Source organism: Zosterops lateralis, assembly GCF_965231275.1.
Source record: "Zosterops lateralis genome assembly, chromosome: 26".
NCBI classification, from domain to species: Eukaryota; Metazoa; Chordata; class Aves; order Passeriformes; family Zosteropidae; genus Zosterops; species Zosterops lateralis.
Window position 1 is genome coordinate 418,499 of NC_139786.1, and position 14,006 is coordinate 432,504.

The 14,006-nt window shown below is 52.4% G+C and overlaps 1 protein-coding gene across 1 annotated transcript; it reads right to left on the reverse strand.

Moving 5' to 3' along the window:
* Window positions 1-11: 11 nt before the first annotated feature.
* On the reverse strand, window positions 12-5,343 carry TMEM9 (transmembrane protein 9). Its single transcript, XM_083878708.1, has 6 exons — window positions 5,307-5,343; window positions 3,841-3,942; window positions 3,670-3,761; window positions 3,156-3,264; window positions 2,209-2,340; window positions 12-1,078 (listed from the first exon to the last, which is right to left on the reverse strand). The coding sequence occupies exons 2-6, from the start codon at window positions 3,931-3,933 to the stop codon at window positions 929-931; spliced, it is 576 nt and encodes a 191-aa protein (XP_083734834.1). The 5' UTR covers window positions 3,934-3,942; window positions 5,307-5,343; the 3' UTR covers window positions 12-928.
* Between the last annotated feature and the right edge of the window lie 8,663 nt (window positions 5,344-14,006).

A 14,006-nucleotide genomic window follows, 5' to 3' on the forward strand; every position in this document is an offset into this window, starting at 1 on the left:
AGTAGATCTTTGCATTTAATACAGAGGTGCTACACCATAAACTCCAAATGTTCTCAGTGGGATCAGTACACCCTGCAGAACCACTGCAGCTTCCTCCAAACAGCCCAAGTCCTGCCAGAGCTCTTGGAGTCTTCTGAGTGGCACAAGTGTCCACTTCCCAGGGCCCTGACAAGTGTTTCCAGTGCTCCAGGAGAGCCTTTGCCCCAGTTCTCTTGGACAGAAATGCCACTGCCCACCCTGGGAGAACACCAAGGGTCACCAGTGTGGGTACAAATGGAGAGATTTTACCCCAGGAGGTTTTTATCTACTGGTAAAGCACAAAAAGATAGAAATGTACATCAGCTTCTTACCTGTTGGACTCTTACTGATGTATGTACTGACAGGTTTTGTGGTATTCAGCTGCCTAGAAGCAAGCTGCAGTGTTAGTTATGCTGGTGTAAACCTGGGCAGACTCCAGAGGAATGGAAATCTCTCCATTTACATCAGGATAAGTGGAAGCAGCAGTGCCCAACTGGCAGAACCCCCTTCCCCTCTGCTCCTGTGCTGCACACATGGCTCAGCACCACAATGCCCAGGGACCATCAGTGCACACTGGAGGAGGAAGAGGAGGTGGCTGCTACATCCTGGAGAAGCATCACATAATTTATCCCACATCAAAATTCTCCCACTATTTTTATCCCAGGAAGGCTCAGCCAGCTCCCAGTGCTCTGTTCCCAGCCCCTGTCCCTGCTGCAGTCCTGTGTTCAGCCAAGCTCCACGTGGCAGCCACAGCCCAGGGGCAGCGTGGCTGGGCAGGGGAAGGGCAGGGGACACAACCAGAGAAACCTTTGGAGCTGCTGCTCCCTCTGGACACGATGAATCAGGGAGGGTTGGAGGTTCCATTCCACCGCTGGGGTGTCCTGATGTGGCAGAGCCCAGCAGCAAGGGCTTAGCTCAGCATCTTGTGCCGGTCAAACACCGTCTTCCTCTGCTCCTGCACCTGCCGCTTCCAGCGCTGCTGCGCCCCCTCCACCCGCTCCAGCACCGTGTTGGCCCTGCCGCCCGCCAGGCCGGGCATGGGGGCCAGGGAGCGAGTGTCCTGCAAGGGAAAACGGGGCTGGAGAGTGAGCACTGCCCGGCCCAAGCACAGAGAGAGGCAGCTAGCCTGAGGAGAAACTGCACCTCAAAGAGCAGTTCGAGGTTTGAGTTGTTCTGGTGAGAAACCTCCTTTTCAGAGCTCCTCTACAGCAGCCCCCAAGTCCTTGGGGATCACCCACGACTCCAGATAAAATCTCCAGAAGAGGAACTGCACAGAGTGTAGAGCTCTGCTGGAAATCCCCTCTTGGTGTCTTGCAAGGAGCCACAGTGCCACAGGGAACCACATCCCCCTGCTAAAACCAGGCTGATGATGGAGATCCAGGAACAAGGCCTGTCCCATACTGGAGTGAGATAAACCTCACCCAACACCAGGCATTTACCATGTGCACCTGGATCTGAATTGCTGCTGCAGAGCAGGGTGCAAACCCATGACTCTGGGATACATCTCCTCCTGCAGGAGCTCCTTTTCAGCAGAGGGAGGCAAAGGATGGACTGTGAACACTGGAGCAGCTGCTCCTCACTTACCTGAGTAGGAAGGAATTGGGCCAAATAGGTTATATTCACAACAAAGTACAAATATGACAGTCCATCCTAGTGCTGCAACTGCATGAATTTTATGCAGCAAGAAATTCCCTCCCCCAAAACTAGTGTGTGACAAAGAAAGAGGGAAAGGTTGGCTTTTTCTTTGCTACTGGATCCTAATAATTTTGCCCATGGTTTGTATGTCAGCATCCCACAAAAAGATGGTGTTTGAATGAAATTGTGCTCTGTCTAGAAGATGTTTCAGCCAACACTTAAGCTCATCCTTCCCTGGAAGCTCAGCACCATGAAACTCCACCTGGGGCACTGCACAAACAGAATCTGTTTGACTTTTTGTTCCCTCTAGATGGACAAATGAAATTCAGGCCAGTTCCTACAAAGCCCCCTCTGCCTCTGAGGGCAGGGCACGCCTTGGGCTCATTACACAGAGCTAGGAATATTCCTTGTGTTTCTGAATAACCTACAGAGATCTGAGTCTCAATGTTCACCCGTGTCAGTGCTCCCAAAGCAGCAGTGCTGGTCCCTCACTGGGCGAGAGGAGACAAGCAGGAGGCCACTGTTTCCCTGTCCCCCATTGCCCTGTCCCCTCACCTCAGTGTCCTCCTCGTTGTGCAGGGGCTGTGTGTAGGGGTCTGGCTTGCGGATCAGGGGGTCCACCAGCACCAGGAAGGCCATGTAGAGCAGCAGGGCCCCCACCACTGACAGGTAGATGATGATGATCACCTGCAGTTGAAAACAAGTGTAGATAAGAAGCGCCAAAGGGGTCAGGGAGGTCCTTTGCAGCTGCCTCTGGTGTGTGATCTCTTGTCTCTTGCTCTTGCCATGAGGCTGAGGTGGTGCCATCACTGCACAAACTGTGCTGATGGTCTCACTCTGCCAACTGAGGGCACGTTCTGCACATGAAGAACAGTGAGACGGGGCCCTTGTCAGGGGTGCTTGGCACTGTCACACATCCCCAGCAAGAAGACTGGGCTCCCACACAGCTCTTCACTACCAGGAATGCCCCTGGCTCAGACACAGAGTCACAGAAATCACAGAAGTCACAGAATGCCTGAATCACTGAGGTTGGAGAAGATCTCTGAGATCATGGAGTCCAATCTGACAATTCCCACCTTGTCACCAGAGCCCTCAGTGCCACATCCAACTGTTCCTTGAACACCTCCAGGTACAGTGACTCCACCACCTCCCTGGGCAGCCCCTTCCAGTATCCAACACCCTTTTAGTAAAGAAATTCTTCCTGATGTCCAACCTAAACCTTCCCTGGTGCAGCTTAAATGTCTTCTTATCTTGTCACTGGCTGCCTGGAGAAGAGGCCAACTCCCACCTGGCTACAGCCTGCTTCCAGAGAGTTGCAGAGTGAGCCCCTGGCACTGCCACCAGGTACTGGCTGTGACAGTTCTGTCTTTCTGGGCTCTTCTCCAGCAACCCACCAATGTGGCAATGCCTGGGCTGCTGTAGGGCACAGGCAGTAGGGCACAGACAGGGACTGCAGTCACCCTGGGCTGCTGTGGGGCACAGGCAGGGACTGGCTCAGGTACCTTGATGGTGGTGGTGCTGCGCTCCTCGTACTTGCACTCACAGAGCAGGCAATAGGCCTCCACGTCGTTCCCGGGCACGGGCATGGGCTCCACCACGTGCAGACAGTTGCTGCAGCACAAACAAACCACAATCAGCAGCAGCACAAGGTGAAACCAGTGCTCTGTGCAAGAACGCTGGGGTGACTTTGTCCCAGCTTTCCTGTCAAGCTGATAACACTGATCTGGTGTTAAGAGCAGCCCTGAGAGCCCAGCTGGCCCAAAGTCCCTGGGATAGGCTGATGCCTTTTGCAGGGATCCAGTCCAGGTGGGAGGGATTGGAGGGCACACCCTACCAAGAGTATCATCCCAGATTCCTCAATTTCTGTTTAAAGAAACGCCTGTGTTGAACATCACCCACCAAAGCAGCTCCCTCTCCAAACAAACCTACAGGCAGGGAATCCCTTCTCCAGCCCAGCCAGGAGCTCCAGAGCCTGGCTGTCACGGGCTGACCCCTGAGGCTGCTCCCCTCACTCACCAGTCCTTCTGGGACACATTCTTGTTGTAGATGTGCCCGCTGATGTTGCGGTACGGGGGGCAGATGCACTTGCAGCGAATGTCCTCGGAGCTCTGCGGGGCACAGGAGCCACGTGAAGGAGGGAAAGGGCTCTGTCCCCTCACACCCCGCCCCTGGCTCAGTGTCACCCACCTTGCTGGCCTGTGCTGGGGGACACAGGACACAGCCCAGCAGCGCCAGCAGCAGCACGGGGCTTGCAGGGTTCTGGGAGCTCTGGGTGAACATCCTGTGAGCCTGAGGGAACAAAACTTACATCCAGGATAGAGAATCTCAGCTGGAAACAGCCACAATGAGGTAGTCGGAGATTTATTTTTTTTTTGGCCCACTTGCCTCTGTTTTGTCCAGGAAGAATTTTGTTACTAAATGAATCACAGCTGATGCCAGGCAGGAACTGTTGGAAACATTTAACACAGATCCCAAGAACGCTCCTGTCAGAAGAGCTTCAACCCTGTACAGCCACCCATCCAAACTACACCAGCACTGCAAAGATATTGCTGATTTCCTTACAACTGGACTTGCACAAACCTCCCGTTCCTCTCCTACCACCCTGGAGCCCAGCAGCAGGTATTTTGGTGCTGACAGTTTTGCTCAGTAAAAAACACACTGAACTGATCTAAATTTGGTCTGAATTTTTAGCACAGCAATGGGCCCTGTATCTGGAATTCAGTTTTAGCCTCTCAGCCCAGTTCAGAATATCTGAACTGAACGAATGATACCGTGAATGTCACTAATTAATAACAGTAGGGGAAAACACATACTCTGTTACACCATAAGCAAAAAACTTAGAACCTGGGCAAAATTCACACACTATGAAGTGCAGAACCCCCTCAGCCACACAAAGGAAAATTAAGACATACTTATCTCCAGGTTTGACAGCAAAGGGACACATGCACAGGTGCCTTAGAGCTATTTTTTCCAGACATCAGCCCAGCCCACAGCAGCCATGAGGCCAAAACCAGCTGCATTTTGACCAAAACCCACCAGCACAGCAAACACAGCAGTGGGTACGTGGTTGAGGTGAAGTTTCCAGGGGCTGTCAGTGTGTGGCAGCCCCCAGGATGAGCCCACAAAAGGCTGTCCAGAGCACACAAACCACACCGTGCTCCTTCTTTCTGGGAGTGCCCAAAAATCACCTCATCCTTCATCTCCGCATCCCTGGCAGTGTCCAAGGCCGGGCTGCTCGGGGCTCGTGGAAGGAGAGTCCCTTCCCTGCCCATGGCAGCGGCTGGGCCTGGATCAGCTTTATGGCCCCTTCCCATTCAAACCATTCTGGGATTGATGCTGTGAACATCACCTGGAGCCTTTCTAAGACTCTGGCCCTTTTCCCTCCCCGGATCTGTATTCGAACCACCTCTGACACCGAGCTGGACCCAAGGCGGGGCTGGAGACCCCTCAATTCCCACCGAAGGCCGGGATGATCCTTCAGCCCTCTGGGAGCTTCCCCCGCCGGTCCCACCCGGCTCTGGCACTGCAGGCCGCCGAGGCGCCCCAAACGAGGGTCCCGCAGGCCCCCGGCCATACCTACCCCATACCGAGCCCATATTTATCCCATATTTATCCCACACCTATCCCATACCCGCCCCACATCCGCCCCTTACCTGCCCCTCGCTCCGGCCCAAGCCCGGCCCCGCCCCGCAGGCCCCGCCCCTCCCCTTCCCGCGCGTCCATTGGCTGCAGAGGAGGACGCTGAGTGACAGACAGCACCGCTGGCCAATCAGGGGACAGGCAGCCCAGCCGGTGGCTGAGGGAGGCCGTGTTCTCTCTCTCTTGTCATTGCATTTTCTTGTACATAATCTCGTAAATAATATTCTAAAGAGTTTTCTCGTCCCATTGCTGTTGTGTTTAAAATGCTGGCCCTGCCATGACTGCATTCCATCCGCCGCTCACTGGTGTCTGTATAGGATAGCGGTCTAAGCCAGCTGGGCCTAAGGAAATATATTCCATGAGAATTAGATGCACAAAGTTTAGATTAGATTTCGAGTATTAGATGCACAAAGGACTTCTAAATCCTTCCTCCTACTCCAGTGCTGCTGAGGGGAAGAAGCTCTTTGGGGCTCAATCAGAGCTCTCCCCTCAGAGCAGAGCCCTGGGCCTGCCCATGGGACGCTCAGGGCTGTGGCACAGCTGGGTTTGTTCAGATTTAAAAGGCCATGGGGCTGTTCATCCCCTGTGACCCACACAGGGTCTGGGAAGGGGCTTTGGAGACCACCATGGGGCTGCTCATTCCCTGTGACCCACACAGGGTCTGGGAAGGGGCTTTAGGGACCACCATGGGGCTGTTCATTCCCCATTTCTGCCTCTCACTTTGCTGGCAGCACAAAGGGGAGAGGTGCCTCAGAGGAGCCTTCCATGGGCAGTGCCCTGGGAATAGAGGCCAAACACAATTCACAGAGGGAGAGGGAGATGAGAAACAAAGAAACACAAATGTGCAAAAGAGGGGAAATGCTCCAGGTGTTAATACCCTGCCCTGTTCCTGTCCCCTTACCCATGTAATTTGTCCTTACTGGCACTTGTGGTGTGAATCTGAAGGATTCACAGGTGGCATTTTTGTTAACAAGGGCTGAGGACACACAGGGACACTTTGTCCTTGTTCTCTCTGGACACGGGTGTTGGTGACAACACTGCAAACCTCCTTCCGGCCTGGGGTCACAGCACCTGGCACATATTTAAAGGGCAGTTTATTTTAAATTGTGAACAGGCACATTGACTTGTAAATATTCTAGAAATACATCCTGCCATTATAAAAAAGCATCCCGTAATTCAGGGGGAAGAAATTTCATTCGTTGCTTGCAACAAGATGATTTTGTCTTTCTGTTGCCTATGGAATGAAGTGCTTTGGGAGTTGTAAGCTGACAAGAAAAGACTCCAGAGTGCCTGAGCATTGGGCCAACCTCCAGGGCTCTCTTCTATAACAACAGGGTCACAGTTTGGAGCAGAACTCACTGAAGGTCATGGGACAAACAGCCAAAGTTTATTGTTGGGCACCTCCTTTTATAGGGGGCTCAAAATTCCTGTGCTTGAACATTTGATGGTCAAGGTCTCAGCCCCAGCCAGTGATGTCTGCATTCAGACCCGTGGGATTTAATGGGATTGGCAGGAGTCCCTTGTTTGAGTTTGAATCTGACCACATCAGACCCAGGGACTCGTTTACTTCTATCCTTTAACAAACAAGGCTAGCCAAATTGAATTTCTTACGATGGCCAAATTTATCTGTAGAGCCTCAGACCAGCTGTGGCTGTGACACTCCTCCTCATGCAGGATGGGTGGTTAGACCAAACAATGGCAATTCTCTTCCTGCTGTCAGCTCCCTCCCAGCTCCAAGGAAGAGGTTTGTGGTGCTGTGCCTCAGTTTCCACAGTCTAATGATACCACAGCACTGGGAGGGGTTCTGTGAGGGTGGGTGAAGAGCTCATGAGGGTCACAAGAGCTGCTTGTGACAGTCAGTTCTTGAGAGCTTCTCTCACCCTGAAAGAGCTGATGGTCTTAAAAAGCCTGGTGGAGAACTGTGAGCACACATTAATGAACAGTGTACGGCCCAGGCAGCAGCAGCTGCTGTGTGCGTGGGAGCTGACAGCAGATAAGGCTGCCCAGAAGGCTGGGCTCTGATAACCCGGGAGATCCGGTGTCACTCTGTGCCCTTGGGCCATGGACAGGCAGGTTGGGCTTGTGCAGGGCCCTCTGTCCAGCATCACCTCCACACACAGGCACAGAACAGCCAGTGATGTCCAGCCATGAAGGATGACCCAAAGTATTTTCATCTTCCAAGCCAGGGGTGTAGAGCAGTGCCCACAGCAGGAGCACTTACAGCTCCTCGGGTGTGGAGATGTCTGTGAAGCTCCAGTACCACCCTCCCTGCTGTCCTCCCCCTGCCATGGGTGTGATGTGAGGGAAGAGGGGAATAGAATCAGGATGGCAGAGCTGGATCCTATTTGTGAGGCTGAGTGGCTGCAGCCTCTGGGGACTGCTCTGTGCTGTTCCTGTTCTGCATCAGTGTCCTGGGAAGTCTGGCTCCTCCTTACTGGGCAGAGAATCACTGACACTCTTTTCTGCAACACCTAATTCAGCCAAAAAATAAGTTTCTCCAAGACTTTTGATGGAATTGCATGAACAATTATGCCTAAGTGTATTTTTGGCATTAGGCTTTCTCTTTTAGGGACTTGGTTTTGCCTTCTGAGGTTGTGCAGGAGGGCTGCAGTCACCCCAGTGAGTCACACCTCATGCTGTGACTGCTCCTTGAACTTGGCCAGCTTGGGGCTGTTGGGCTGTGCTGATGGTCAGGGACCCCTCCTGCCCCACAGTGTTGTCCTGGTTTAACCCACACTCACTCCTGCACAGTGTGAGAGTCACAGGAGTGGAAGTGAGACATCCTGTGGGTTGAGATAAAGCAGTTAATAAGTAAAGCAAAAGCCATGCACACAAACAGAGTAAAACAAGAGATTCATTCACACGTCCCAACAGCAGGAACAATGGGGGAAATTCTACATGTGAGAGCAAGGAAGTGTTTGCTAATAGAAGTCACTGCCTTGGGGCAGTTTATAGCTTGGGAGGGTTGTTCAGTGCAGTATTGGACCACATGTCTCAGCCTTCTTGCAATTTGCACAGTTGGGGCTTTGTTTCCCTAAAAATTCCCAAGTGGATACAGAATTTATCATCCTCTGACCTGCCATGCTGAGTTGCTGTTAAACAGCTGCTCTGCTTCAGAAAGGATAAAAGAATTCCTGGGGAAACCTCTGGGCAGGATGAATTTCTCTGTTTGGTGGGGCTGGGAGGGCACTGTGGTCATAGGATCCCACCTGTATTTGCCCCTCTTGGAGCAGGAAACTCTCCAGAAACCTTAGTGGAGACTTGGAGAAGCGACTCAGTTGTGTTTGGAGGAGGTGATTTCAGTGCAAGTATGTGCTCATTTCCTCTGGCACAGAGGAAAACACAAAATGTTAATAGGTGGGCAGGTTCCCTCAGCACAAGTAAATGTTTTGCTTTCTCAGCTCTGCCATCAGCCTTTAATTTGGCGGCTCAGATGGGTCATCCCTGTGGATCCACAGTGTGGGTGGGAGCTTGGCCTCTCCCTGCAGGGCTGACCTCGGGGAGGAGGAGAGCCAGGGGAGCTCCAGCCACAGAAGCTGCTTGTCTGCTGTAGGGCCCTGGGGGTTTGTCAGGAAGCCCTTGGAAAAAGGGACAGGGAATGAGCACACGCCTTTTATTTCCCTATTGCTTGGATGAAATAAAATGTAAACCATAAAAGCAAACACAGATGTGCAGATGGGAAGCTGCTGAAGGCTCCCAGTAATAGACTGGCCATTTATTATCTCCACGCCTTTTGTTGTCAGCTGTAGTGACAAATATATATTTATGATCAATTAAAGTGATGTGTTACACTCATCTGACATCACCATCAGCCACCCAGCTGTGCTGAACTACCCCAAACTGTTTTGTTTCCAGCTGTGGGACTCATAGCCCTGAGGGACTGTCTGTGCTGTGGGGTTTCCCTGGACATGATCTTTTCAGGTCAGACATCTTTCCCCAGAAGGCAGTGACACTTTTGTTAAAAATTCTTCCCTCCTGTCTAAATTAATCTTTTTGCTGCTAATTTGGGAAGTAACAAGATAGTGGCTCAGCACACGTGTAGGTTGTATTAAAAATAGACATTAAAATATAATGTCTTGGGCCCTTTTAAAATGACCTGGAGCTTTGTCAAGAGAGGTCCATGCTTTTCCTCCCCCAGCATTCCCCCCTCCTTGGAATGCTGCTTCCCTCACGATTTTTTGATTAGCATTGCTTGCTACTGTGGGTTTTATTTCTCATCTCATGTTTCACCTTCCCCTTCTCCGTGTCCCACTGCAGCCACTGAGCAGGACAATCTCTGGCCAGTCTGGGCAGGGCAGATGGGATAATGTTGCTGACAGAAGACTTCAAGAGGCAATTAACAGCTTCTCCAGCATGCAGGTCCTGACTGGATAGGAGTTATTCCCTACTTGTCAAAGAGCCTTCTCCTTGGAAGGGAACACTAAGGAGGGCCTGGACAAAAAACCTGCTCTACATTTCTGCTGTGCTGGCTTTGTCTTTGGGCAGGATTATTTCAGGAATTGGTTCCAAGTGGTATTTTTTGTCAGGAAGGACCTGTACGAATGGGACACATCACCAGTGAGTGCCTCCACCTCACTGACACTGTGCTGGATCCTTCTGGACTTCTGGCCCTGTGGAACAGAAGCTCAGGAGCAGTGGGGGAGAGCCAAAAGTCCCATTTCCTTCTACTGCTGCTCTGGGCTCAGTGACAGAGTGCTGGGAGGGGTGTGTAATGCAGAGCAAGATCCAGCCCATGGCTGTAGGAGTGATGAGCATCTGTGGAGGGCTGTGGAAACATGGGGGACCTGCAGTGCTGGGAACCACAAACCTCTGAGAGCAGCCTTTGTGCTGGGAAAGGGGGTGGGAGCTGCTGTGCCAGCAGGCATCTGGTGCAGCACTGCAAGGTCCTGGTAGGTTATGGGAACTGCAAGGTCCTGGTAGGTTATGGGAAGGTGCTGGCAGGACGTGGTCGTGTCCTGCTCCAGAATGCACTGGCAGGAATGGAAAGACTGACACCAACGTCAGCAAGCACTGCACTGAATGTTCTGAGCGTGTCCTGACCCACAGTCTGCTCGCAGGGATGTGGAGTCTTCCTGCAGGTGTTGGAGCAGTGCAGAGGTGCTGTGAGAGCAGAGGAATGCCCAGAGCCAGCCTGCTCCAGAGTGAGCTCTGGGTTCCTCAGTGATCCACCAGGCTGCCCCAGCCTCTCCTGCCTGGTGCTGTGCTCTTTCCTCACCCCGATTTCCCTCCAAGGGTCTGTCCTGGCCTCACAGGTCTCTCGTGGGTGGCACTGCACATCCCAGCTCCCCTCTCAGCTGGCCCTATTTATGGAGTTTCAGTGCTGGCAGGTAGGGAAGTGAGACATTTGAAGCACGAAGGCTTGTCCTGGTGAGGCAGGGATATTTATTTGAGCTGATGAAATTTCTTGTCATTGCCCAGGGTTAGGAACCCTGCACATGTGTTCTGAACCATCGTTTCCAGGGCACGAGTGGGCTCATTATTCAGGACAAAGCAAACAAAACGTTGTTAGAGTGGGAAGAGGGATTTCTACCCATATAAATTATACCCTGTTATCATCACATGGAGAGCAGCCACACGTCAGAACATTTTTCCTGAGGGCTAAGATGACTTCACTCCCTTTTTACTTCAGCAGCCTGATCCCCCAGAGCTGTGTGATTTATCTTCCATGCAAGGGAAAGCTGGGGGGGATAGGGGGGAAAAGCCAGTCAGCCACAGGTCAGATGGGCAGAAATGTCTCCTGTGGAAAGATTTAAAAACAGTAGAAAGAGTGTCTTTTACAGCCCCCATTCCTGCTAGAGAGGGGAAAGTCTCCTGAAAATTGATCTTGCTGCAATAGGCAGATTTCACAGCCCCTTTCCAGGCTCTCCTTGTTGGGGAATGCTCATGATGGGTAATACGGAATGACCAGACAGTCCCCAGGAGTGGTCCCAGCTCTGCAGGGTCTCCCAGGAGCAGGAATCCCCATTACATCCCCATTGCATCCCCATTGCATCCCCACTGCATCCCCATTGCATCCCCATTGCATCCCCATTGCATCCCCATTGCATCCCCATTGCATCCCCACTGCATCCCCATTGCATCCCCATTGCATCTCCATTGCATCCCCATTGCATCCCCACTGCATCCCCAATATCCAGCTCTTACTAGTGCAGAGAGATGTGATCCTACAACCCACTGCATTCCAGCAGGGAAGGCAGGTTTGTGCTTCCTCTGAGACTGAATCACAGAATCATTTAGGCTGAAAAAGACCTTTGAGATCATCGAGTCCAAGCTATGGCCAACCCCCACCTTGTCACCCAGCCCAGGGCACTGAGTGCCACATCCAGTTGTTCCTTGGGCACTTCTGGGGTTGGGGACTCCAAAGCTCCCTTGGCAGCCCCTTGCAATGTTTAATAACCCTTTCTGTGAACAAATTCCTCCTAATGTGCAACCTTGAGCCCTTTTTCCTGAGCACCCTAAAGCTGCTCAGGGCTCTGAGCCCCGGCTGGACAGGGGTGGTGGCAGCAGGAGCTGTCCCCATGGCAGCAGGACCTGTCCCCATGGCAGCAGGACCTGTCCCCATGGCAGCTGGTTGAGCTTGTGTGCTCTGCAGGACTGAAGGGACAGTGCCCACCCAGTGCTGTGTCCTGCATCCCTCTCTTGCAGGGAAATGCCTGACTAACCCAAGCAGCCCCTCTCTGTGTAATCATTTAGGGCCTGGCAGCAGAGGCAAAGCCAGGCTCAGCTTTCCTTCTCCAAAGCAGGGGCTGTGACAGTGGTGATGGGCAGACAGGGAAGGGACAGAGGGGAGGGTGTGTGTGTGTGTGCCCCTTTCCCTCAGCTTCTCCCACCCTGAAGGTGTTTATCCTAGTGACAAGTGCTATGGGCCTTTCATAACTGCTGCATTAGCAGAGGATCAAGTGGCACTTAATGGGAGCAGTCTGCCTCATAAAGTGTGATGGGAAAGGTCTCCAAGGTCGAAGGGGAAATATTTTCAGCAGGCTGACACAAGCCTTGGCTTTTGCCTGACAACAGGTGCCAGTTTGCTGGGCTGCCCTCCCCTCCAGCTCTGCCCTGTCCCCTCCCCTGTGCTGGCCCAAGGCTCTGCAGCAGCCCCAGGGAGGGTCTGTGAGCTCCCTGTGGGGCACACAGGGAATAAACCCCCTGCAGAACGCAGGGAAAAGGGGATGGGAGGCCACCAGTTGGCTCCTGAACAGGGAAAAAAGGGCACCAAGGGTGTCAATGCTTCCTTGTGGAGCTGCTCCAAGCCAGGTGGGTGGGTTGAGCATGGCTGGGCCCTTCAGTTTGGAAGGAATGAGAGGGATCTGTCTTTACAAACAAACTGTGGGTAAAGCTGGATGCTGAAAGGAGCAATGGGAGGAACCATAAATCCCATGGGAAAAGAAAATGGTGGGGAGTTTATACTTTAGAAGGGAGGTGATTCAGGGAGTCTGTACCTCTCAAGTACCTCAACCAATGAGGAAAGAGAGAGGGAAATATGGCTGGAGCCTCTGTCCTCTAAAAATTTGAGAGACCCCATGGGAAATGCCCCATGGCTTCTCCCTTTACTCCAATAAGGTTACAGGACTCCTCTGTCTCCTTTTTGGACATAAACCTCTGGTGTTTGTGGATTAATTTTCCTGATGACTTCAATGCCACAATAAACAGCTTCAATCCTTAAGGCAACTGGTTTTGCTGGGGTTTGTCTCTCCCTGTGCTGGACTTATGTTGGGTTTGCTGAAATGGGGTTGTTGGGTCTCAGCCAATCCACAATTTGAACACCCCAAGGCAGAGGAAATGTTATTGCTGCCCCTGGCAAGCCTGTCCCTGCAGGCAGACACATATTGATGGCTTTGCAAGTCTTCTTGCTCTCCTCTCCTGCTGCTTTGGTGTCCCATCTGTCTTACACAGTTTCATCTGGGACAATGCAGGGTATTCAGTCCAGGCCAAGTTGCTGATGACAAGCTAATTAAAGACCAAGCAAGGGAGGAGCAGCCTAATGAGAGAGAAGTGGGAGGAAGGGCACTTTGCCAGGGCTGTGCTGGGAGACTCTGGCTCAGTGGAACTAATTGTGTGCTGTAATTGATGGTCGAGGGGAGGCCCTGCTCACACAGATTGTGGGGCAGAGGAGCAGAGACCTGCTTCCATGGCCTGTTCTGGGGGACCTGGGATGGGATCACACCTTCCCAGCTCCAGGGTTTCCTCTACAGGGTCAATCCTTGGCTTTAACCTGGAGTTAACTGTCCTACACTGTTGGAAATAGGAGACCTGGAGAGGACAGCATGGCCATGTCAGTGCAGACAAAAAGCCAGAGCAGGAGTGGCATCTCCTCAGGACCAGCAGTACTGGAAGTCCTGTGCCCCCAGCAGCCCTGACCATGAGCCGCAGGATCACAGAGTCATTTATGCTGAAAAGACCTCCAAGATCATCCAGTGCAACCATTAACCCAGCTCTGCACAAGCCACCACTAACCCACACCCCTAAGCTCCACATCCACTTGTTTTCTGGATACTTCCAGGGATGGTGACTCCACCACTGCCCTGGGCAGCTGTGCAGGGTTTGATCAGCCTCTCAGTGAAGAAATCTTTCCCAACACTCAGTTTAATCAGGCCCTGGCCAGCTCCCTTCCTGCAGTGAAGGGAATGGGGCATGAAAGGGAGATGGATTCTGGCACTGGCCAGAACAGAGGCTCTGGTGGATCATTTAATTTGGAATGAGTGTGTTGGGAACTCGAG